Here is a 26595-nt window from a genome sequence, read left to right as displayed (position 1 = left end):
ATGGCACTGCTAGCCAATCAGCTGATGGATTCAGCCAGGGATCTAAATGGCATCAATGGGAGGGTGGATCACCTTCCACAGTTCCTGAGGGTACAGAACCAGGGTCACATGACCCATGTCAACGTCACCCAGGAAGACACGCACAAGAACAGGAAGTACCCGTGCCCACTGTGTGGCAAGCGCTTCCGCTTCAACAGCATCTTGTCACTGCACATGCGCACGCACACTGGCGAGAAGCCCTTTAAGTGCCCTTACTGTGACCACAGGGCAGCGCAGAAGGGCAACCTCAAGATCCACTTACGCACTCACAAGCAGGGCAACCTTGGGAAAGGCCGTGGCCGGATCAGAGAGGAGAACAGGCTGCTCCACGAGCTGGAGGAGAGGGCCATCCTGAGGGACAGGCACATCAGGGGTGGTATAGGTGGTCTGACCCAGCCACCACCACCCCACATCCCCCATCCCCAGCTCCAGCAGCCACAGCCTGCTTCTACCACCACCCAGCTCCCCTTGACTTGCACAGGCCCTGGCTCTGTGGAGACCTTTTCACTGCCATCTGTCTCCCCCAAGATGACCACCACAGGCCAGGAGGATCACACACAGGCTCAGCCTTCCGCAGGGTTCCGCTGCTCCTTCTGCAAAGGAAAGTTCAGGAAGCAGCAGGAGCTGGAGCGCCACATCCGTATCCTCCACAAGCCATACAAGTGCACCCTGTGTGAGTACGCGGCCTCCCAGGAGGAGGAGCTCATCAGCCACGTAGAGACGGCCCACATCACCTCCGTGTCAGCCCAAAGTCAGAGTTCCGCGGTGGGCAGCTTGAAGCCCCCTGGTGGGGAGTTCCCCTGCAAGGTGTGTGGTCAGACCTTCAGCCAGGCCTGGTTTCTCAAGGGACACATGCGGAAGCACAAGGACTCATTCGAGCACTGCTGCCAGATCTGTAGCCGGCGCTTCAAAGAACCCTGGTTCCTCAAGAACCACATGAAGGTTCACCTTAACAAGCTGTCTGCTAAGACCAAGCAGCTTCCTGCTGACCCTCAGGTATCTGTTACCATGGCTAGAGTAGTCCAGGACGCCCACTACACAAACCTCTACTCCCAGTACATCTCAAGCCTCCACAGCAGGTTCCTCTCTGCGGAGAAAGCGGGCCAGTCGGAGTTCCAGCAGATTCTTGCCACAGCAGGCATCGGGATGAAGGTGAAGGAGATGCTGGGTAAGATGCTGGCACCAGGACATGATTCACTGACGGAGGGTGATAATAATCACTCTTTGTTGGGTTTGAATCATCTGGCGCCTCCCCTGAGTTCGAGCAATGTGGAGTATCAACCACAAGCTCCTGCCAACGAGAGCAACAACCTCAAAAGCTACCCAGGCTGGCAGGTCATGGCACCAGGACTGGCTGTAGATCAAGTGGACCTATACACAGCTAAAGAACAGCAGCGGGCCTACCAGGCTGGGTGGAGGGTGTCAGATGAGCGACGAGCGCCTGTGTGCAACCCAGAGACCCAGGCTATTAGTAGGAGTAGTAGCCCAGATCTGAGCCATATCTTGGAGGAGAGCTCCATAGGACCAGACCTCTCTCAGACTGGCAGTACCCAGGATAACAGCAGCCTACCCTCCTCAGTCTCAGGTACATAACCGTCTTTCCTTACAACTCAATGGTTGCATATTGTTTTAGATATTGTTGTTTCCAGTTTTCTCAATTATTTGTCATAGGTCCATCTACTATGTGTATTCTATATTCTATGGTCAATATTCTACAGTAATTGATGTATCCTCAGATCCATGGTCAAGGTCAAATAGATGACCAGCACATGATGACTTGGGCACATTTATATAGATAGGATGTTTGAGAAATTCCATAAATATGCCATTAGTTTCAGATGTAAACAATTTGCTATCCCTCCCATGCACAGACTAGCATGGAATACAACCACGCTGTTCCATCAGGAGATAAAACTATGCCTTTGGCTAAACTTCACTAATGTACTCAGGTGGACTTGCCTTGAAGCACAGGGTCGGTAGATCAGCATATCCAAGCAACAAATATAATCGGTTATATTTGTTGCTTGGATAAAGGCCTTTCTTTTCTTATTAACTTTAATGCTGTCATGTTGAATGCTACAGATAATTAGCCTCCAGTATTTTATATCAGTCCCATCGCCACCCCAACCCTTGCCTATGGGGCACAAGATGTTAATGCATGCCATCTGGTGTTTTTAATTATTTGATATATACCACCTGGTATTTTTATTGATAGTATTCTGTTCCACCTGGTGATTTTGATGATTTGACTCCCTGGGCGCATGCTTTTCTTGTCATAGCATCCTGTTAAGTTACACATTGTCTGGATTCTAAATAGCTGCCTCACATGAAGAAATACTAAATGTTACTATAGAATACTACAGTACTTACTATAGAATTCTGTAGTAAACTGTAGAATGCTATTCTACACACTGCAGTATCCCTCAATCATGTGTAGTACTTACTATAGAATGTTGTAGTATACTGTAGAATACGATAGGAAATACTGCAGTATTATCAGCAATAAAAACACTGTAGTAAATACTACAGTAATGTCCGCAAAAACACTACAGTCTGAAAAAACACTAACTTTTTTAACTATAGTATATACTACAGTAATGTTTGCAAAAACACTACAGTCTGAAAAAACACAAACTTTTTTAACTCTAGTAAATACTACAGTATTCAATTTGCATATACTCTGCACATTCCCCTCCCCCATATCTCAGTTTGTGCCATCCATAAGTGAGAAACAGGTTTTTAGAAATGTTTGCAGATTTATTAAAAATGCAAAACAGAAATACCTTATTACATAAGTATTCAGACCCTTTGTTATGAGACTCGAAATTGAGCTCAGGCACATCCTGTTTCCATTGATTGAGATGTTTCTACAACTTGATTGGAGTCCACCTGTGGTAAATTCAATTGATTGGACATGATTTGGAAAAGCACACGTCACACCCTGAACTGTTTCACCTGTCCTTGTTATTGTCTCCACCCCCTCCAGGTGTCGCTTGTTTTCCCCAGTGTATTTATCACTGTGTTTCCTGTTTCTCTGTGCAAGTTCGTCTTGTATGTTTCAAGTCAACCAGCATTTTTTCCCCCGTACTCCTGCCTTTGCTATTCTCTTTTTTCTAGTCCTCCCGGTTTTGACCCTTGCCTGTTCTGGAATCTGTACCCGCCTGCCTGACCATTCTGCCTGCTTTGACCACGAGCCTTTCTGCCACTCTGTAGCTCCTGGACTCTGATCTGGTTTTGACCTTTAGCCTGTCCACTACAATTCTACTCCTTTTGGATTATTAAACATTATAAGACTCCAACCATCTGCCTCCTGTGTCTGCATCTGGGTCTCGCCTTGTGTCATGATACACACCTGTCTATATAAGGTCCCTCAGTTGACAGTGCATGTCAGAGCAAAAACCAAGCAATGAGGTAGAAGGAATTGTCCTTAGAGCGCAGAGACAAGATTGTGTCGAGGCACAGATCAGCGGCAGGGACTGGGAGACTAGTCAGGATCGAGGCAAAGATGAACAGAGCAAAGTACAGAGAGATCCTTGATGAAAACCTGCTCCAGTGCTCAGGATGTCAGAGTGGGGCGAAGGTTCACCTTCCAACAGGACAACAACCCTAAGCACACAGCCAAGACAACACAGGAGTGGCTTCGGGACAACTCTCTGAATGTCCTTGAGTGGGCAAGCCAGAGCCCAGACTTGAACCCGATCAAACATCTCTGGAGAGACCTGAAAATAGCTGTGCAGTGACGCTCCCTGTCTAACCTGACAGAACTTATGAGGATCTGCTGAGAAGAATGGGAGAAATTCCCCAAATACAGGTGTGCCAAATTTGTTGCGTCATACCCAAGAAGACTTGACGCTGTAATTTCTGCCAAAGGTGCTTCAACAAAGTACTGAGTAAAGGGTCTGAATACTTATGTAAATGTGATATTTCAGTTTATTTTTAATACATTTGCAAAACTTTCCAAACCTGTTTTTGCTTTGTCATTATAGGGTATTGCGTATAGATGAGGGGCATTTTTTAATAAAAAAAAAAACAATTTTAGAATAAGGCTGTAACCTAACAAAATGTGGAAAAAGTCAAGAGGTCTGAATAGTTTCTGAATGCACTGTACCTACCTACCTACAGATTATGGAACATTTGCTCATTTAGTATTTCTCCAGTAGGTTTCCTGAAAGAGAGAGCCTCCATTTCTATGTCAAAGATAATAAAACAAACACTATAGTAAATACTACAGTCTGTATAAATACTATAGGGAAGTACAGTTTGCAAAAACACTACAGTAAATACTACAATCTGCAAAAACACTACATTAATTACTATAGTATATACTACAGTTTTCTTTTACTACTGTATAGTTAACTGTAAATAATACAGTATACTACAGTATTCACTGTAGTGCTTTGCGGACCTTTAGCTTAAAGCATACATTTTACTCTTTTCCTCCCTAGCTTAGAATTTTGTATCTTCCACAGACCTGGGTTAAAATACTATTTGAAATTCTTTAAAATACTTTAGCTGTTCTCGGTTGAGCTTTCTTGTTGCACTGGAACCAATAAAAAAAGTACAAACTCCCAACAGGCTCAGGAGCACTCTAGGCAGACTAAAGCAAACACTCAAAGTATTGGAAAGATTTCAAATAGTCTTTGAACCCAGGTTTGATCTTCTAGCAGGCTTGGTGAGAGTCAGCGTCTCTGACACGGTTTTGGAGGATTTGATCCACCGTGAAAAAGAGATAAATGGATCAGGTCTAATCTTGTTAAATGTTTTGTTGACATATTGTCTACTTATACTTGTATTTACATGTTTATACCAGTATTTTAAGGTTAATCCTTGCCAGCCCTTTACAAAACAGCTACAATCATTGGTACTTTTCAGCTTCTCCTGTTCCACAGTCTCCAGCCCATATACCCAGCCGATACTGCAGGGCTATGTTTGTAAAAGCTAGCTGAGAATGAATCGGATGAATTCTGGGCTGCCACATTCGGTATCAGAGTGTAATTTGAGTCGATATTAAGCATGGAAACTAATTCATTTTAAAGGTCAGGCGTTAGTGCTTCTTTATATGATGGATCCCAGCTCGCCTCTCCTCCTCTTGTTCCTGTGTAATGGAGGACTCACTCAGGGGCTTAAGCACTGCATTGTTTTGCTCTGACAATATATCCCAGAGACCTCTGCAGCTGCTCTCCACGACAGATTAATTAACACAATCACACGCTGCTGGCCCCAGCTCAACACACAGGTCTGCTGCGGGACAGATAGGTAAATCCTACACATATGGAGAATGTACAGGCACTAAGTGCATGTCTTGATGAGGGGTTTTAGGAATGGGATACGTTTACTGTGCCTGTATTACAGGGGCTGGAGTAGTTTTAACTCAGGAGATGGTGAGGAATTACCATTGTTGCCAGATGTTTCAGTTTGAGACACATTGATTACGCCTGAACAAGTGGCTGATTTTATTCCTAGCCAAACAGATGAAGTCATGAAGTTATTATATTGATGTTCCCAGTATGGATAGTGACTACAGTTCAGAGTTAGTGACTGCTCTGCTACATTTTAGTAAATTCGTAGATGCTTTTATCCAGAGCGACTTACATACATTTTCATACTTCCCCCCCCTTCTGTTTACTGGTCCCCCTTGGGAATCGAGCCCACAAACTGGGCGTTGCAAGCACCATACTCTACCAACTGAGCCACACGTGACCGATAGATACAGTGTCAACGTGTTAGATTATGGTCTGTTTACTCATATGGCTACTAGCTAGTGTTGAAAATGCTGCTCTTAAAATCTAATCAAGACAGATTAAAAAACTTCCTTTGACTGTAATTCTAATCTTAGATCATGAATAATGATGTGCTTGTTAGAGGCCCCTGACCTACACCAGAGTGTCCAGATTTAAATTGGGAACACAAACATGCCTGAAATCTTCTGACAGTTATTCATTAGTCCTATTCAAACTCTTAACCCCAAGGTCAATGAGCAGACACCATGTAATGATGTCATCCTCACTTAGTCTTTGTTTCCTTCTCCAGCCTTCACACTACTTCTACTGTACAGATGTTACACGTTACGATTGCTTACAGAGAGACGAGGAAGGATCATGTTTAGGGGGATAGAAATCAGTGCAACTATTTAATCGTTCTAACTTATAGTTCCTACAACCCTTGGCATCTGATGATTCTTAAATGGATAGTTCAGCAAAAGCACATGTTTATAAAACATCGAAATATGTAATTTCGCTAAACAATCCCTTTAAGTTGTAGCAAGGCTGTTTTTATGTCAATACACAAACTGGGCCTATATACGTAAGTAGATTTGAACACTGCTGATTTCTGATTTATAAACCGGATTACCTGTTGGCTTGACTTCCCCTTCTCATTTTTTGTCCCCTAATCCTCTTTTTAATTATTATTGCAGATATGAGGTATGAGGCTCAAACTAAGCTCAAAATGCTTGTTTTCCTAGCTGCTGATAAAAAGATTTACCCTGGGAGTTGTGAACACCTGCCTTGAAATATTGTTCCACGTCTCCTGAATGCCATTTGGCTTAATTGACTTGGAAACGTCCCAAATGCGTCATTGACGATGTGGTCTAATTAATATTAATAATATGCTATTATAAACATCAAAGAACATCTGGTGCCCCTATTTTCTCTCTCCCCAGCAGTCTTGGGTGTGAATATCCCTCTCAGGCGGTATCATCTTAAAGCAAACCGCCTAGGTTTAGTCATTTAGGTGCTTTAGTTTATACTGCACGCAGACTGTTACAATATAACGATTATGTGTGTGTGTGCATGTGTGTGTATATGCGCACATGTGTGTGTGTTTACATGGGTGGTGAACAGATTGAATAAAGAGTGTATTTCCATATGAAATGAATCACTTTCCCTACCAGCTGTATGCTTTGCCACAGCACAGTATTAGACGTTTTCTTTTGCATTTCTAATCACAGGTTGGATAACTCATATGCATCACTTCATTATCTGATTGTCTGTGTTAGGTGAGAGAAGCAGGGCCCTGTAATGATACAGTAATTGGAGTTTGGTTGATAAATCTAAGCACTAAAATTACTCATAATGTGGGTCTCGTCAGTGTAAGTAAATCTAAAACTGATTAAGTTAGCATGAACCAGGCAATCAGAAAGATGGCACCCGTCCAAAGACAGAAGATGAGTCGGGTCTTGAGTCTTTTTGTTGTTTCGCTGCTCTGGGAGGTATTGGCGAGCAAATGTGTTTTTGAAAGAGACAGTGGCCAAAGATGAGGTCAGATATGTCTGTTTTTTTTATATTTCAGACCTGCCGGTAATTTCATGGTAACGTAAACCACTGATTAATTGAGATAGACAGTGTATCTATGCCTGCGTTTACAAAGGCAGCCCAATTCTGATATTTTTTACGCAAATTTGGTCTTTTGACTAATCACATATGATCTTTTCACATCAGCTCTTGTTCTGATTGGTCAAAATACCAATTAGTGAAAAAAAGATCAGAATTGGGCTGCCTGTGTAAACGCAGCCTAACTGTCTGAAATACTGCCATTAAGCAGGCGTTTTTTTGTGACTAAAGACAATGGATGTGGTGTTTCTGAGGAGGCTCCTTCCCACTCACTGTCCTGTTTGAACACATGCATACACACAAATTATTGTTGACTGTGTTGTTGAAGGTCATTAATATGTGACTCCAGCTGTGATTTCTACCTCACTATGGCTGTGTTTAAAGGCAGCCCAATTCTAAATTTTTTCCCCCCGGTAATTGGTCTTTTGACCAATCAGATAATCTCTGAAGAAGGTCTGATGTGAAAAGATCTGATGTGATTGGTCAAAAGACCAAATTTGCATAAAAAATATCAGAATTGGGCTGCCTGTCTAAATGTAGCCTATTAGTGTGGTGTTTTATGATCTGCTCCATTCAATACATTTATTTTCCTCTCTCCTCTAGGTATATTAAGTAGTTTAAAATTCCAATATTTAAACAAAGGCTATTTTTCCATATAATTTATCTCATTAAATGACGGATGGTGTTGGTATTAAAGTTGGAGACAGCATAACAAACAACTTTAGATCATTAGATTGAGAGATTTACCTCAGGGAGAATTACCTCAGGGTCAGATCTGATCTGAAGGTGTTATGAAATTGATTTTTCAGCCGAGGGGAATGAATCACTGTTGTAAGTCAGATATTAATCCATTAAAGAAGAACAATAAGGCATCAATATGCACAAAATTAAATGAATGCCGCTGTAACTTTATCTCGCCATCCCAGACGCCACATCCCTAAAAGACCCAGTATAATGTATGCCCTGACCTTCAAATGCCAGGAGAGTGTTGGACAATAAACTGCCAATATTTGTGGCTTAATAGCGGCAGATGACTTTTACAGTAATTGGAATGGCACCGAAACAGCTGGGCTGCTTAAAGAAGGTGGAATGCAAAAGTGTGTCTCAAATAGCACCCTATGCCCTATATAGAGCACTACTTTTGACCAGAGCCCTGGGTCAATATGGTGCCATTTGGGACACAATCAAGGGTCTCTCAGACAAGCACTAACTCAACATGGTGGCACTGTATGTAACCCTATAGGCAAGGTTGTTATAACACAGTTCAACCTAACATGACGCCTGGAGAGAAGTGTTCATGTATACGTTGTCGATATTAGGACAGTTAAACATCCAACTCCAAATTACTTTGACAGATGTTTCATGGACATGTGACTTTGGCCTAATATGGACACCGTACAGGTGAGAAGTCAATCCAACTTGCTCACCAAGTTTATGGGGATAAGCCAATAATACACATTTATTTGCTGCTAACATCTTTGAGTATATTCCTTGCGTATGGTGCTCTACACTCCATGCTGTGTGATGATGTATCGCCTGTGCTGAAAGCTGATTACAAGCCTGATTTACTGCGGAGCACAACTTAAATCATTCAACTCAGCATTGTGTGGCTCTGCACACATTATTCATGTTTAGAAATGGTGGCCATATGTACACACACATTTCCCAAGTTCACAGAGATGATCCAATCGCTCAGGTTCTTTAGTTTGGTTCTCAGTATGCCAATGATTTAGTTGTACAAGTCAGACAATTGTTTCTGAAATATAACATATGTCTACAACTATCCAGAGAAACTTACATGTGAAATACTGGTATGGAGATGTCTGATTCACGCTGCGCTGTTGTTCTGTTGTGTCTCTAACAGGTAAGGAGAAGTCCTACAGCTGTCCCTCCAGTGACTACATCAGTGCCCAGTCAGCCTCTCTCAGTTACCATCTAGAGGGCTACCACCCCAACCAACACCCCCAGTGGAACCAGGACACCATGGACAACAGAGCCCCCTCGTCCCCACAGACCCCAAACCCCAAGGACCGGAGCCCTACTTCTGGCCTCTACAGTGGGATGGAAGGCACTGATGAGAACCGGAGAAACCCAGGTACACTGCAAATGGACAGGCCTCCCAACCTGCCCAACCCTTCCAACCTAAACCTACACCGGGCCTATGGAGGACCTACAGCTATGGAGGATAACAGTGTGAACCCACAGGGTCTTCATCAATCCATACAGACCTTCATCAATGGCCTGACATCCAGCATTCTGAGAGGTGGTAGAAAGAGGAGAGCAAGGGGAGGGAGGGTCAGCCCTCCCGGGGGAGGACAGGGGAGCTCTGAGGGGGAGTATGGTGTTGGAGTCAGGGGGAGTGACTGGGACAGTGAGGGGGAGGCAGGTGCTGGTGGCTCTGCAGTCACACCCAGGACCAGGAAGTCCCAGTATGAGCCTCTGGATTTGTCACTCAGGCCAGACTGGGTGCTGTCGTCACAGCCTGGTTCAGGGGGATTGACTGGGTTATTCCAGCAGCACAGCTCCCTCTCCTCAAATAGCAATGGGCTGCAGGCTGGACAACACACAGCCCGGTCTGACACTGGTAGTGACCTGGAGATGCCTATAGAGCAGGAGGACGCACACACTTATGACTCATCAGCTCACAATGGGGAGTGTACACTGGAGAGACCTGTGTTTAACAAAGAGGAGGAAGAAGAGGACCTCAACAAGTGGAGGATGATGAAGAGGAGCAGCAACGAAGCAGGGCTGAGTGAGGAGATGACAGAGATGATGGTTGGTGTTCCCCAGGGGCCCAGTGAGGCCCCTCAGTGTACCCAAGGGAAGCAGGGCCAGTGGGGCAGGTCGGTCATCCAGCCTCTCCTCTCTCCTCTGGAGCTGTTGAAGCCAGGGCAGACTCCTCACCACTACCTCCATCCCCACAGGAACCTCTCAGTCCTCTGGTCCTTCAGTGGCCAGAATCACACGTTCCTCAATGACAATGAAGAGAGCTTGAATGGTGGAGGGGGAGGGCCAATGAAGAGAGCAGATACTTCAAGTGAGTGTCCCTCTCTCTGCCCAATGAATGATGTCAACTGTACCTCTGGTTCCTAACTCTTTTCCACATTACATGAGAGTACAATGCCATCTAGTGGACAAGTAGTGATCCTGCCCCCTTATATCATCCTTTCCTATACTATCCTATCCTATATGTTTGGATATTTAGTACACTCTCTTTCACTAGAAAAACAGGCTTACCTCAGCAGAAAAGGAAATTGACGAACTCTAGTTAGTTTGAACACTTGTGATTGTGAAACTCAGAAGAACTAAAACAAGGGTACTGGAGTCACAGGTGTGTGGTACTGATTACATCCGCACTTAGAGGACGATGAAATTTCACTATCTGATAGGTAACAAATAACCCTGGCAATGGGACCCTTTTGATGGAGAAGCTTAAATCTTGTGTGATACGCCTGCAGAAAGCAAGATTTAATTACCTGGCTCGAGAGAGAGAGTTCTTTCAGACACTTGGGATCCTTTGATATGATATACATGTATTATGAGTGCAACTTGATACCCCGTCATTCTGATCCATCTGATGCAGAAACACTATATGAAACACACAATATTCTCGTATGAAAGACATTAAAGTGTCTGTCAACTCTGTTTGGGCACAACATGTGTTTTGCTCATTGATGGTTCCTGTTGGTAAAAGTATAGGCTACAGTATGTCAGAATAATGGTTTTCTTAGATATACTAGATGCATATTACAACTTCCTGAAGTGACGTATATTTCTGCACTCATCTCACCTCTTCAGGTCATGCATATCCAGGGTTTACATTTTTTCTTACTCATCTTTGGTCACTTGTACAATTATTTACAATAAGTTACAAGTTACATCGCTAGTATAGTTTGGTATTGAGATTATGAAAGAGGATAACTAAGTAAACCCACTGTAAATGCCTTACCCACCCTCAGTACTGCACTCTAAAGTAGGGTCTATCATTAGCTAAGATGGAAAGCCATCAGTCAAAGCTGACATAATTGACATTGAGCCTAGCGAGTGCCCTCTAACTACAAACAACAAGCAGGTGGTCAGTCAGACATTATTCTCATCACACCAACTGCTTCTGCCTGCCCTGTTTTGAATATTGGCCAGGTGGCATTGTCAAGGACCTGCCTCCTGTCCCTATGTCCCCATACTGTACGTCTAGGTCTAGTCACTCAGTGACATATTGCTGGGCACCGTGGACATGGAGTGATGTGTGATGTGTGTGCAATGACAGTTCAGGTCGGACACAGTGTGCCAACGGTGGTAATTGGCCAGATGGTGACCCCTGGATGAACCAGTCTGCATGCTCATTTGTTTTATATCGAGCCCTCCCTCATGGTTAATGTCATGCAACTGCATCTCCCAATCACAGCCGCTAGATGGCGATACAATCCAATTATTTTTCCGAAAAAAAAACGTGAGACCTGGAGAATATGAGTAGATCAATACAGAATAGATTATCTAAGAATGAAAGAAAGAAAAAGAAAATACCTGATTTGAAAGGGAGAAGAGTCATTACCTCATTGTCTGAGTGCATACCCTATACTGAAAGGATGAGAGACAGAGAGAGAGTATAGATGAAGATAGATGGAGCGACAGAGAGGTGAAAGAAGAAGGCAAGTGTGGCTGTCTCTGAGCAGATGTCGTTTGAGGGCAGAGAGAGGGCAGGCCGAGCAGGCTGCCATTGTGCCTGGGTCTCCCCATAGAGATAATGAAGGGTGGAGTGCTGGGAAGGATGTGCAGTCATCACTCACTGTCTCTGTGCCATCAGAGCTCAGCGCTGTGTCATCCGTCACCATTCAGCTCCCCTGGCCCCCACAGTCCCGCCACTGTCATCATGGTCATTATCTCTGCCTGAAACACACAAGCACACACACACACACACATTAATTTGTGCGCAGGGATGAACACACACACACCCTGTGTGTGACATACCTAAACACCGAGATTTGCACACACACACACACACACACACACACACACACACACACACACACACACACACACACACACACACACACACACACACACACACACACACACACACACACCCTCCCTCTCCCTCCCCCTCCCACATCTTTTCTTGTTTCCTGGTAAATGTGTGTGTGAGCTGTTCTGGTTTGAGGCTGGTGTTTAGCCTAGGAATGGGTGATCATGTGTTGGGGAGATGGATGGCTCTGGGCCCAGTCCTGTCTCCTCTAATTGTAAAATATTAGTTAGATTAGACTGTGGCCTGTGAGTAATGGAACTTATTTGGAGGTTGCCCTCTCCTGGACCTCACCTCTAGTCCATTGGGAGGGAGATATCAGGAAAAAAGAATGTACAAGACAGGAAGAGGAGAGAGAAAGAGGGGAGAGATAGGGCAAGCACTATACGTGTAGAGATGAGGCTTGCTTTATATTATTTATTTGCTGATGTTGCTTAATTTGTAACACATTAAAAAGATAGCTTACATTTTGTAATGGCTCTAAGAACAAAGGAGATTTGGTAAGATATTTTAAGTGTAATTTCCTTTTCTTGAAACATATGGTTAACCAAATGCACTGTCCTGACCTGTTCCAAAATATTTTATCCTGCATTTAGCAATGTATTACACCCTGTCAAGTCAGGGTTGATGTTTTTTTCCCTTCTTACAATACAATAGGGAAAGCCTTTAATTTGCAGACAATCCTATGGCTGACCCTGTAAAACAAAACATTTCACTGCACCTATCCGGTGAATGTGACCATAAAACATACACATACAGTACCGGTCAAAAGTTTGGACACAGCTACTCATTACAGGGTTTTTCTTTATTTTTCTAGATTGTAGAATATTAGTGAAGACATCAAAACTATGAAATAACACATATGGAATCATGTAGTAACACCATTTTTTAAAATGAAATCTAAATATATTTTATATTTGAGATTCTTCAAAGTAGCCACCTGTCACGATCGTCTTTAGGTAAAAGAGAGGACCAAGGCGCAGCGTGATATAGATACATCTTCTATTTATTTGAGAAGATGAAACGAACACTAATACAAACAAAACAAAACAAAACAAAACAAAACAAAACAAAACAAAACAGTGACGCTACAAACGAAAGTGCAGACACAAGCTACTAACGTCAAACATAGACAATTACCCACAACCTACCTAATGCCTATGGCTGCCTAAATATGACTCTCAATCAGAGACAACGATAGACAGCTGTCTCTAATTGAGAACCAATCCAGGCAACCATAGACTTACATAAACACCTACACTGAACACAACCCCATGAACTCTACCAAAACCCCCTAGACAATACACACACCCTAGACTAGACAAAAACACAAACATCCCCCATGTCACACCCTGACCTAACTAAAATAATAAAGAAAACAAAGATAACTAAGGCCAGGGCGTGACACCACCCTTTGCCTTGATGACAGCTTTGCACACTCTTGGTATTCTTTCAATCAGCTTCATGAGGTATTCACCTGGAATGCATTTCAATTAACAGGTGTGCTTTGTTAAAAGTTCATTTGTGGAATTTCTTTCCTTCTTAATGCGTTTGAGCCAATCATTTGTGTTTTGACAAGGTAGGGGTGGTATACAGAAGATAGCCCTATTTGGTAAAATACCATATTATGGCAAGAACAGCTCAAATAAGCAAAGAGACATATAGAAAATAGTACAAATAAAAAAACCTAGAATGAGTAGGAGCGTCCAAACTTTTGACTGGTACTAATATATATATATATATATAGAGAGAGTTGAAGTCGAAAGTTTACGTACACCTTAGCCATATACATTTAAACTCAGTTTTTCACAATTCCTGACATTTAATCCTACTAAAAATTGCCTGTCTTAAGTCAGTTAGGATCACCACTTTATTTTAAGAATGTGAAATGTCATAATAATAGTAGAGAAAATGATTTATTTCAGCTTTTATTTCTTTCATCACATTCCCAGTGGGTCAGAAGTTTACATACACTCAATTAGTATTTGGTAGCATTGCCTTTAAATTGTTTAACTTATGTCAAACGTTTCAAGTGCCTTCCACAAGCTTCCCACAATAAGTTGGGTGAATTTTGGCCCATTCCTCCTTACAGAGCTGCTGTAACTGAGTCAGGTTTGTAGGCCTCCTTGCTCGCACACGCTTTTTCAGTTCTGCCCACAAATTTTCTATGGGATTGAGGTCAGGGCTTTGTGATGGCCACTTCAATACCTTGACTTTGTTGTCCTTAAGCCATTTTGCCACAACTTTGGAAGTATGCTTGGGGTCATTGTCCATTTAGAAGACCCATTTGCGACCAAGCTTTAACTTCCTGACTGATGTCTTGAGATGTTGCTTCAATATATCCACATCATTTTCCTGCCTCATGATGCCATCTATTTTGTGAAGTGCACCAGTCCCTCCTGCAGTAAAGCACCCCCACAACATGATGCTGCCACCCCCGTGTTTCACGGTTGGGATGGTGTTCTTCGGCTTGCAAGCTTCCCCCTTTTCCCTCCAAACATAACAATGGTCATTATGGCCAAACAGTTCTATATTTGTTTCATCAGACCAGAGGACATTTCTCCAAAAAGTATAATCTTTGTCCACATGTGCAGTTGCAAACTGTAGTCTGGCTGTTTTATGGCGGTTTTGGAGCAGTGGCTTCTTCCTTGCTGGGCGGCCTTTCAGGTTATGTTGATATAGGACTCGTTTTACTGTGGATATAGATACTTTTGTACCTGTTTCCTCCAGCATCTTCACAAGGTCCTTTGCTGTTGTTCTGGGATTGATTTGTACTTTTCACACCAAAGTACGTTCATCTCTAGGAGACAGAACGCGTCTCCTTCCTGAGCGGTATGACGGCTGCGTGGTCCCATGGTGTTTATACTTGCATACTATTGTTTGTACAGGTGAATGTGGTACCTTCAGGCATTTGGAAATTGCTCCCAAGGATGAACCAGACTTGTGGAGGTCTACAATTTTTTTTCTGAGGTCTTGGCTGATTTCTTTTGATTTTTCCCATGATGTCAAGCAAAGAGGCACTGAGTTGGAAGGTAGGCCTTGAAATACATCCACATGTACACCGCCAATTGACTAAAATGATGACAATTAGTCTATCAGAAGCTTCTAAAGCCATGACATGATTTTCTGGAATTTTCCAAGCTGTTTCAAGGCACAGTCAACTTAGTGTATGTAAACTTCTGACCCACTGGAATTGTGATACAGTGAGTTATAAGTCAAATAATTTGTCTGTAAACAATTGTTGGAAAAATTACTTGTGTCATGTACAAAGTAGATGTCCTAACCAAACTATATTTTGTTAACAAGACATTTGTGGAGTGGTTGAAAAACAAGTTTTAATGACTCCAACCTAAGTGTATGTAAACTTCTGACTTCAACTGTATACATATATATATATATATATAGTAATTTATATTTTAGCTCCCAGAGCATCAGTAAGACAGATCAGTGATATTCAGACAGATCAGTGATATTCAGACAGGTCAGTGATATTCAGACAGACAGGTCAGTGATATTCATACAGACAGGTCAGTGATATTCCAACAGACAGGTCAGTGATATTCAGACAGACAGGTTAGTGATATTCAGACAGGTCAGTGATATTCAGACAGACAGGTCAGTGATATTCCAACAGACAGGTCAGTGATATTCAGACAGATATGTGTAATGATATTGAGACTAGATTGACAGGTCAGGGATAGACCGACAAGTAAGTGATATTCAGACAGCTAGACAGGTCAGTGATAGACAGACAGGTCAGTGATATTCAGATAGACGGGTCAATGTATTTCAGACAGATAGGGAGGTCAGTGATAGACAGACAGACAGGTCAGTGATAATCAGACAGATAGACAGGTCAGTGATATTCAGACAGACATGTCAGTGATATTCAGATAGACAGGTCAATTTTATTTAGACAGACAGGTCAGTGATCTTTAGACAGACAGGTCAGTGATATTCAGAGGGTATACAGATGTGTCACAGTCTCATTTCCTGTACTGCTGGTTACTATACACCAATAGATGGAGGGTTACCTTTTATTGCCCAACACCTTCTGTGGGCTTTTTCATTTTTTTCACCAAAATTACTTTTTAAGTAGATGTTAAAGAAAGCTTTCCATTTCATACAGAAGGAGGAGGAAGAGGAGGAGGGGGAGGAGGAAGAGGAAGCGAGAGGTTAAAAGGTTGTGGCAGCGTGTTTTTTGAGGTCATATGACATCATCCCATAACGGTTTACTGTAATCATGAATGATAGAAGAAGCCGTGGAGTTATTCCAAGAAAGAAAACATGGAGATTAGTTGTGCTGTAACCAGGCCTGTAATAGCACAAGACAACATCTAGACATAAGCCTTATTCGCACGGGACTAGTATTACTATAGAACGTTGGTTATGTAATTATTACCCCAGCATGTCCGTTGTTCCAGTGGATGATTCGGATGGGATTTGTTTTACCAAACTGCCCCTGTAATTATTTGTTATCCTCATTCAAAATGGACCGTTATGACGGAAGCCTGGAGGCTGAAGTTGATATGTGACAAGGCAGTTCATTCATCTGTATGCTACGTGCATAGCACTTTGTTTTAAGCATCAATTTGTTCCCATGTTCTTACCCAAACTGGGTGCAGCACCTGTTAAACTCTGTAAATCCCTCAAAACACAGGGATGACGATTCGCAAAGGATAATTATTATCAGAGGACCTGGGAGTTTGCTGAAAAACAGTAGGTTTTTAGGGCTGCGATAATAACCTTCTTGCCAAGTAGAAATGACTGACATGCCAGATTCAGACCGGACTAGAATTACCGATGTGGTGATTTGTGCTTGTGCACATAATTATATTACCTGAGCTCACCCAGTTAAACGTATCCCATCTGAATAGGGCAATAGTGTGTGTGTAAAAGTAAAAACAGAGTATAACCCAGCACAAATTAGTCAAATTATTAGTCGATGGGAGAGAGAGAGAGAGAGAGAGAGAGAGAGAGAGAGAGAGAGAGAGAGAGAGAGAGAGAGAGAGAGAGAGAGAGAGAGAGAGAGAGAGAGAGAGAGAGAGAGAGAGAGAGAGAGAGAGAGAGAGAGAGAGAGAGAGAGAGAGAGAGAGAGAGAGAGAGAGAGAGAGAGAGAGAGAGAGAGAGAGAGAGAGAGAGAGATGGAGGTAGGGCTCAGTGCAGCCAGCTGCAGACGTCTCTCATTCCTCAGCCCAACACTCATCACCATCATGAGCCTAGGGTGTGTGTGTGTGTTTCTGTTGTTTTTTTGTGTGCATAAAATGAGAAGGACTTCAAAATCACAAATGAAGTAGTATGTTTCATGTAGTACTAGTCAGAGGTGGAATTAGATGGGGAACGCATGGGGTTGGAGTTCCTAAAGTGAAACCAGAGTAATTTTCTCCAGAATTCCACCACTGGGATTATTATAATTTAGTCCACAATATTTTATGATTACCACTAGAGAGTTGGCACTAGAGAGTTGGCACTGGAGAGTTGGCAGTATTAAACACAATGAAGTATAATCAGTAGGGAGGGCTGGGAGGTTGATTTGTCTAAAGCAATGCTTTCCTCTCTGCCAGGGGGGAAGCCTTTCCAGTGCAGGTACTGCCCCTACAGTGCCACCCAGAAGGGGAACCTGAAGACTCATGTCCTGTGTGTCCACCGCAGGCCCTTCGACAGCAGCCTGTACCCAGACAGACGCCTCCGACGGCCCCGTGCCAACACCCCTGTGACACCCTACACCTCCCAGGAAGGCTCTGCCCCTAGGCCTACACCCACTGGGAGAGATATCACCATGACATCATTGTGTGGGACTTGATGTTGCTATGGCAACTGCATATAGCCATAGGGTGTGTTCGAACATTTTATCTGGAGTGCCAGAGTGTGCTCAGAGTGCATTCTGGGCGTTAGTAAATTCATAAAGTTGTCTGAAAGTTGTCAGATTGTCAGTTAGTAAATTCAGAGTTTCGCAATCGGAGCGTTCAGAACGCACACTGGACACTCTGGCCGAGGAGTAGGGTTGATCTGAGTGTTCAGACCTCACATCGGCAGTCAGGTACCCAAGCTAACTGCCTAACGATGGCTAGCTTGCTAGCTGCTTCCAGACACAAATGAGAAAACACCTTTACTTGCCCTAGCAGAGCTGGTTAGGCTGTTTTCATGTTATCCAGAGCGTTGGTGACTGTAACTGTAATGCTGGTAACAATTTAATTAAGCTTTTTTGCCGACGTTTAGTACTTTAGTTTCAGGTGTGGAGGATGACAGAGGGAGGATAGGGTTATGTTGTTGGAGATGGAAAAAAAAACTTGATGTACATTCTAGTGTGGACTTGAAAATATATTTATCTGTAAGAAACAAACTGCCTATAATAAAGTGTATTGTGGTGTGTGGAGTACAGAGAGATTGAGTGCTTTTTACTTAATTTATACTCAGTGTCATAATCATTTATATTCACCCACATACATCCTTCAGCTCAACACTGACTGATTGTCTGATCGTGAGCAGGCACCAAACTAACTTCCCCTAAGCTCTTTCATGCACTATAAATGTCGGTGTTTTGGTAAATATCTCCTAATATGAGTTCTTCAGAACAGTTATCAGTCAGAATCATATGCCAGATGTTCAGGGTGTAATCATGGCAGATGTAATGGAGTAGAATGCCTTCATTTGTTCTGTATTCCATTCGGGGGGGGGGGGGGGGGGGGCACCTTTCACACATATCATTATCTCCCATTAACAATGTGAACAATATTCATTTAAGGGGAACCAAAGACAGGGAAAACTACATAGATTCATTGATACCATGGATGCACTAAAATGAAATGCAAATCAAAGATGACAACCATCCATACTGTAGGTGTACAGTGCCTTCGGAAAGTATTCAGACCTCTTGACTTTTTCCACATTTTGTTGGGTTACAGCCTGATTCTAAAATTGATTCAATGTTTTTTTTTCTGATCAATCTACATACAATACCCCATAATGACAAAGCCAAAAGAGGTTTGTAGAAAGTTTAGCAAATTTATTAAAAATACAAAACGGAAATATCACATTTACATAAGTATTCAGACCCTTTACGCAGTACTTTGTTGAAAAACCTTTGGCAGCAATTACAGCCTTGAGTCTTCTTGGGTATGACTCTACAAGCTTGGCACACATGTATTTGGGGAGTTTCACCTATTCTTCTCTGCAGATCCTCTCAAGATCTGTCAGGTTGGATGGGGAACATTGATGCACAGCTATTTTCAGGTCTTTCCATAGACGCTGTATCGGGTTCAAGTCCGGGCTCTGGCTGGGCCACTCAAGGACATTCAGAGACTTGTCCAGAAGCCACTCCTGCATTTTCTTGGCTGTGTGCTTAGGTTGTTTTCATGTTGGAAGGTGAAGCTTCACCCTAGTCTGAGGTTCTGAGTGCGCTGGAGCAGGTTTTCATCAATGATCTCTCTGTACTTTGCTCTGTTCATCTTTGCCTCGATCCTGACTAGTCTCCCAGTCCCTGCTGCTGAAAAACACCCCAAAAGCATGATTCTGCCATCACCATGCTTCACCGTAGGGATGGTGCCAGGTTTCCTTCAGACGTGACGCTTGGATTTCAGGCCAAAGAGTTCAATCTTGATTTCATCAGACCAGAGAATCTTTGTAATTTTTGTAATTGTATCAATTTTAGAACAAGGCTGTAACGTAGCAAAATGTGGAAAAAGTCATGGGATCTGAATACTTTCTGAAGGCACTGTATATGAGCCTACTGTATATCAGCCCATTTGTAATAAAGAAAGCCCTGCACTGACACGCACACGCGCACACAAGTAGTGGCCATCTACGGTAATGTAAGCATGATCCAGGCAGGCGACGGCTCGACCGGTGTGCTAAAATTCCGCCAGTAGAACAAGAGATCACCTTGGGCAGCTGTGTGTCTGTAGCCAGCCCGCAGTAACCACGGCGATGTGTTTGATTGACAAATGGCCTGATAACTCCATTCAGCCAGCCACCTGCTAGCTGTCAATCAGGGCAGCCATCCCGGGGCTATTGACAGAGCTGTCAGTCTGGGTGAGACATGTCTGTCAAAGGTCTCCTCTCCCGCTCTCTCCCTTGCTGCCTGGGCAGCCGACACTAACCTCCTTGTGAAGGCTCTCCAACTCACCTAGTACAGTATGAGGAAATGATTTGTGTCTATGTATTCAATGTTTGTGCTGTATGTTGTCATTGGTGATGACTCTAATCCTCTCAAATCCCCTCCTGCTTCTCTTCCTCTCTGCCTGTCTTGTCCCTCTCCTCCTCCTCTCCTCCCTCTCTTTCCTTCCTCCTCCTCCCTTTCTCTGCTCACTCATCCCTCCATCTCTGTACCTGACAGGTGACAAGGCCCAGTTCTCCAGCTGACTGGGTAATCAGAGACCTATCATACAGTATCTGTCTAAAGTCTGCCCAGGCCATGCCAAACCTGGCCGTGCTGTACCCTACCCTACCTGCCTGGGGTGGTGGGTGACAGAGGACACAGGATAGAGAGTTTAGAGGTTTAGAGGTGCTACTAAACCCCACGTCTTTGAATTAACTCGGTCACCCCCCCCCCCCACCACACAAACACACACAGACACACACACACACACTCACCTGTGTGCATTATCTCAAACCTTGTCATGTCAAACTCTTAATTACGCACAGTTTCCTTAAAGCATACCCCATTAATTAACGCTCTGAGTTTGTTTAATTACCCCTGATCAAGATGAATGTTTCAGTTGTCATCTCGCACCATAGCCAATGTGATACTGAGAGGGGTTCACTATTCAGTTTAACAGAAGCAGAGGATACGGCAAACCTGGGTCGTATTCACTAGGAACAAAATGGGGAGGTAGGCCTACTATCTGAACTTGTGCAATCAGAAACGTTTGTTTATGTTTTCTTTTGCAAAACATTTCGCAATGGTGTGCTCTAATGAATACGACCCTGGTAGCGGTGGGATCATAGCCGCAGGAAGGGTGCTGGAGCTGCTGCAGCACCCCTGATGAATTTAAATACATTTGCCAAAGTTATAGAATTACTGCTATCACTTCAGAAAGAAATTAAATAATTCCGAATAGCCTACTACACCATGAGTAGGCCTATAATTTAGCCACAGTGGATCAATAGCTTCTTTAAAAAAATAGCCTAGCTGTGGATTGTGTGTAGCTCAATAACAAGGCATAGCCTTGTTGGGAATGCGCCGAAAATCTGTCAGTGAACACCATGCAGACAAAACAGGCCTTTCACAATATTTCAAATACAATCGAGGAAAAACACAGGCTGGAAAGCAAATGGCTCCTGCTGAAAAAAGAAGACTATCTATCTGATGTTGCCTACCAAAATATTTGATCAACTTCCAAATAGGCCTATTGAGTGAACATTATTTTACAAAGTAAAACAAGAGAGATGTAGACTTTTGCAACAAGCGCATTGGCTATGCTGTGCATCATTGGGTGAGTCTTTTAGGACTACAATTTCTACAAGTTGGAAAGCTCTTTTAGGACTACAATTTCCTCCTCATATTGTACAATATGTAGGACTCCACACAATAGGCCAAGACTATTGATGGATTCAAGATGAGGTCGTTTCTATTAAATGATTTATCTCAGTTTGCCAATGTCAAAGTAGCCTGTCATTTCGATCATTTGTGTGCTATTAAAAAAGATTCTGATAAAGTCTCCAGTAATGTAAAATGACATAGAATTGCATGAAATGCGATTATAAATGGCCACATTTTCCCCAGACCCTATGCTACTAAAAATGGTCCCCATGTGTGTAAGCGCTTCTACTCTACTTCTCTATGCCACTATGCAAATGTGATGCTTCATTATAAAAAAAAAAGGTCACCCCCCAAAATAACTTTTTGTTCCAGCCCTGCGGATTTACAAATGAAGCACTGAACATACAGTTGAAGTCGGAAGTTGACATACACCTTAGCCAAATACATTTAAACTCAGTTTTTCACAATTCCTGACATTCAATCCTAGAAAGAATTCCCTGTTTTAGGTCAGTTAGTATCACCACTTTATTTTAAGAATGTGAAATGTCAGAATAATAGTAGAGAGTTATTTATTTCATCACATTCCTAGTGGGTCAGAATTTTACATACACTCAATTAGTATTTGGTAGCATTGCCTTTAAGTTGTTTAACTTGGGTCAAACGTTTCGAGTAGCCTTCCACAAGCTTCCCACAATAAGTTGGGTGAATTTTGGCCCATTCCTCCTGACAGAGCTGCTGTAACTGAGTCAGGTTTGTAGGCCTACTTGCTCGCACACGCTTTTTCAGTTCTGCCCACAACTTTTCTATGAGATTGAGGTCAGGGCTTTGTGATGGCCACTCCAATACCTTGACTTTGTTGTCCTTAAGCCATTTTGCCACAACTTTGGAAGTATGCTTGGGGTCATTGTCCATTTGGAAGACCCATTTGCAACCAAGCTTTAACTTCCTGACTGATGTCTTGAGATGTTGCTTCAATATATCCACCACATTTTCCGTCCTCATGATGCCATCTATTTTGTGAAGTGCACCAGTCCCTCCTGCAGCCGAGCACCCCCACAACATGATGCTGCCACACCCATGCTTCACGATTGGGATGGTGTTCTTTGGCTGGTCATGGTCATTATGGCCAAACAGTTCTATATTTGTTTCATCAGACCAGAGGACATTTCTCCAAAAAGTATAATCTTTGTCCAGATGTGCAGTTGCAAACCGTAGTCTGTCTGTTTTATGGCGGTTTTGGAGCAGTGGCTTCTTCCTTGCTGGGCGGCCTTTCAGGTTATGTCGATATAGAACTCGTTTTACTGTGGATATAGATACTTTTGTACCTGTTTCCTCCAGCATCTTCACAAGGTCCTTTGCTGTTGTTCTGGGATTGATTTGCACTTTTTGCACCAAAGTACGTTCATCTCTAGGAGACAGAACGCGTCTCCTTCCTGAGTGGTATGACGACTGCGTGGTCCCATGGTGTTTATACTTGCATACTATTGTTTGTACAGATGAACGTGGTACCTTCAGGCATTTGGAAATTGCTCCAAAGGATGAACCAGACTTGTGGAGGTCTACAATTTTTTTTCTGAGGTCTTGGCTGATTTCTTTGGATTTTCCCATGATGCCAAGCAAAGAGGCACTGAGTTGGAAGGTAGGCCTTGAAATACATCCACAGGTACACCTCCAATTGACTCAAATGATGTCAATTAGCCTATCAGAAGCTTCTAAAGCCATGACATGATTTTCTGGAATTTTCCAAGCTGTTTAAAGGCACTGTCAACTTAGTGTATGTAAACTTCTGACTCACTGGAATTGTGATAGAGTGAATTTTAAGTGAAATAATCTGTCTGTAAACAATTGTTGGAACAATTACTTGTGTCATGCACAAAGTAGATGTCCTAACCGACTTGCCAAAACTATAGTTTGTTAACAAGAAATTTGTGGAGTGGTTGAAAAACAAGTTTTATTGACTCCAACCTAAGTGTATGTAAACTTCTGACTTCAACTATAGGTAGGCTAGACTCTAGCTAACCACTATATACTAAAATATCCACACATGCCAGCAGCCAGCGATATAGCATGAGTTAGAATATTATGAATATAAGCTATATTTTGAAGTTATTATTTAATCAGTAAAACATTATTGATTTAGCTAACTAGCAGATTTACATCAATCATCACCATCAATGATCAGCTAATAGCCTACCCTCTTTTCCCGATGTCACTCATGTCTTTAGTAGGCACTGTAACTAGCTTGCAATATGCAGAATTATTATTTATTTTTTGTATTTTTTTACTTTATTTAACTAGGCAAGTCAGTTAAGAACAACTTCTTATTTTCAATGACAGCCTAGGAACAGTGGGTTAACTGCCTTGTTCAGGGGCAGAACAACAGATTTCTACCTCATCAGCTCGGGGATTCGATCTTGAAACCTTTCAGTTACTATTCCAACGCTCTAACCACTAGGCTACCTGCCGCCACACTAAATAGTCCAGGGGAGGCTCCTTAAAGGAGGAAGGTGAGGAGCATCCTACTCCGTGAATGTATGAAACATGAAACAATTTTTTAAAATACTTTTTTGATAAAACTATACTAAATCTATTCACATGACATCAAATAACTGATTAAAACACACTGTTTTGCAATTAAGGTCTATAGTAGCCTCAACAGCATCCTCTAGGGTAGCACCATGGTGTTGCAGGAGGACAACTATTTTCCATCCTCCTCTGTGTACGTTGACTTCAATACGAAACCTAAGAGGCTCATGGTTCTCACCCACTTCCATAGACTTACACAGTAATTATGATGACTTCCGGAGGATGTCCTCCAAACTATCAGATCTCTTAGCATGAACTGACACGTTGTCCATCCAATCAAAGGATCAGAGAATTAATCTAGTAATGAAAGAATATGCTACAGCTAGCTAGCACTGCAGTGCATAAAATGTGGAGAGTAGTTGACTCAAAGCGAAGAAAGACAATAGTTGAAAATTAAGGAGAAGCAGCAGAGAGAGAGAGAGGGAGAGAAAGAGATCTTTCATTGTATTTTTTTCTTCTTCTTAGTTTATCTTAGCTAATGCAGACAATTTAGCCTCTCAACAACCTGACTCAAACAGCTAACAATGCTATTTATGTTAGCTCTTCCAAGTCAAGGTAAGCTTTCGGTTTTATAAATGTATTGCCACTGGGGCCCGCCAGTGTGTAACTGCTTAACTGCTAGCTGTACTACTTTTACTGCATGATTGTACACATTGATTGGATTGTGGGTTTACTAATGCTTTCGTTAGAGTTTGTTGACTATGATGTTAGCTAATATGGTGACAACGATGTAGGCCATGTAGCGGTTATGGTATAAAGATTTAGCTTAAAGAGGTTTTTGTGCCTGGTCACAGACAGCTGTTGTGTTGTGCACTGAAGTCCACAAGCAAAAGGGAAAAAGTAAGAGGAGGAGAGCATGTATATGTGAGAAGGAATTATAGAATGAGCAAAGTGATGATGCTGTATGTGGTTGCTATGGAAATTAACTGTGTGTGTGGTTGATCAGGGGTGTATTCATTCCATATATTCTTTTGCAAAACGGAAGCAAATGGAACGAAACAGAGATGGACCTACCTGAATTTGTCCAAAATAAACCCTTGTTTGGACTGATGATTACACCTCAGATCAGCTAGATGCAGGCAAGAGTGTGCAAGGTGGTATTGAATGTATCACTGTCTGTCAACTGATTGCTCCAATTTGTCTCTCGACCTGTTTACCTACATTACACACTTTCATTTGTAGGCTAGGTTGAAGCACCTGATGATGAGTATAGGGCAAATTTGAGAATCATGTTGTAGCCTAAACTTATCGATGTTACATTGAACTGGGTGAATGGAATATGAATGACATTCATCCAATATGTTGTAATAGAAATGAGGTCATGCTCATGCCAGTGGTGGAAAAAGTACCCAATTGTCATACTTGAGTAAAAGTAAACATACATTCATAGAAAATTAATCAAGTAAAAGTGAAAGCCACAAAGTATTTGTTTTTAAATATACTTAAGTATCAAAAGTAAAAGTAAAAGTATAAATAATTTAAAATTCCTTCTATTAAGCAATCCAAACGGCACAATTTTCTTGTTTTTAAAAAAATGTACAGATAATCAAGGGCACACTCCAACAGTCTGACATCATTTACAAATTAAACAATTGTATTTAGTGAGTCTGCCAGATCAGAGGCAGTAGGGATGACCAGGGGTGTTCTCTTGATAAGTGTGTGAATTGGACACTCCTCCTGTCATTCAAAATGTATGGAGTAAAAAGGACATTATTTTCTTTAGGAATGTAGTGGAGTAAAAGTAAAAGTTGTCAAAAATATCAATTGTAAAGTAAAGTACAGATACCCCAAAAAACGACTTAAGTAGTACTTAAGTAGTACTTCAAAGTATTTTTACTTACGTACTTTGCACCACGGCCCATTACTGACAGGTTTATAAAATCGAGCACACAGCCATGCAATTTCCATAGACAAACATTGGCAGTAGAATGGCCTTACTGAAGAGCTCAGTGGCTTTCAACGTGGCACTGTCATCAGATGCCACCTTTTCAACAAGTCAGTTGGTCAACTTTCTGCCCTGCTAGAGCTGCCCTGGTCCAATGTAAGTGCTCTTATTGTGAAGTGGAAACATCAAGGAGCAACAACGGCTCAGCCACGAAGTGGTAGGCCACATAAGCTCACAGAATGGTACCGGCGAG

General features: G+C 42.4%; 1 protein-coding gene across 1 annotated transcript; it reads left to right on the top strand.

Annotated features, from left to right (window-relative positions):
- LOC120065929 (zinc finger protein 536-like) lies at positions 1–20751 on the top strand. Its single transcript, XM_039016970.1, has 4 exons — positions 1–1624; positions 9235–10407; positions 17955–18128; positions 20726–20751. Exons 1-4 carry the CDS (start codon positions 1–3, stop codon positions 20749–20751), a joined length of 2997 nt encoding a protein of 998 aa, XP_038872898.1.
- Positions 20752–26595: the final 5844 nt, after the last annotated feature.

This window comes from Salvelinus namaycush, chromosome 21, assembly GCF_016432855.1.
Source record: "Salvelinus namaycush isolate Seneca chromosome 21, SaNama_1.0, whole genome shotgun sequence".
NCBI classification, from domain to species: Eukaryota; Metazoa; Chordata; class Actinopteri; order Salmoniformes; family Salmonidae; genus Salvelinus; species Salvelinus namaycush.
This window is presented reverse-complemented; position numbering and strand designations above follow the sequence as displayed.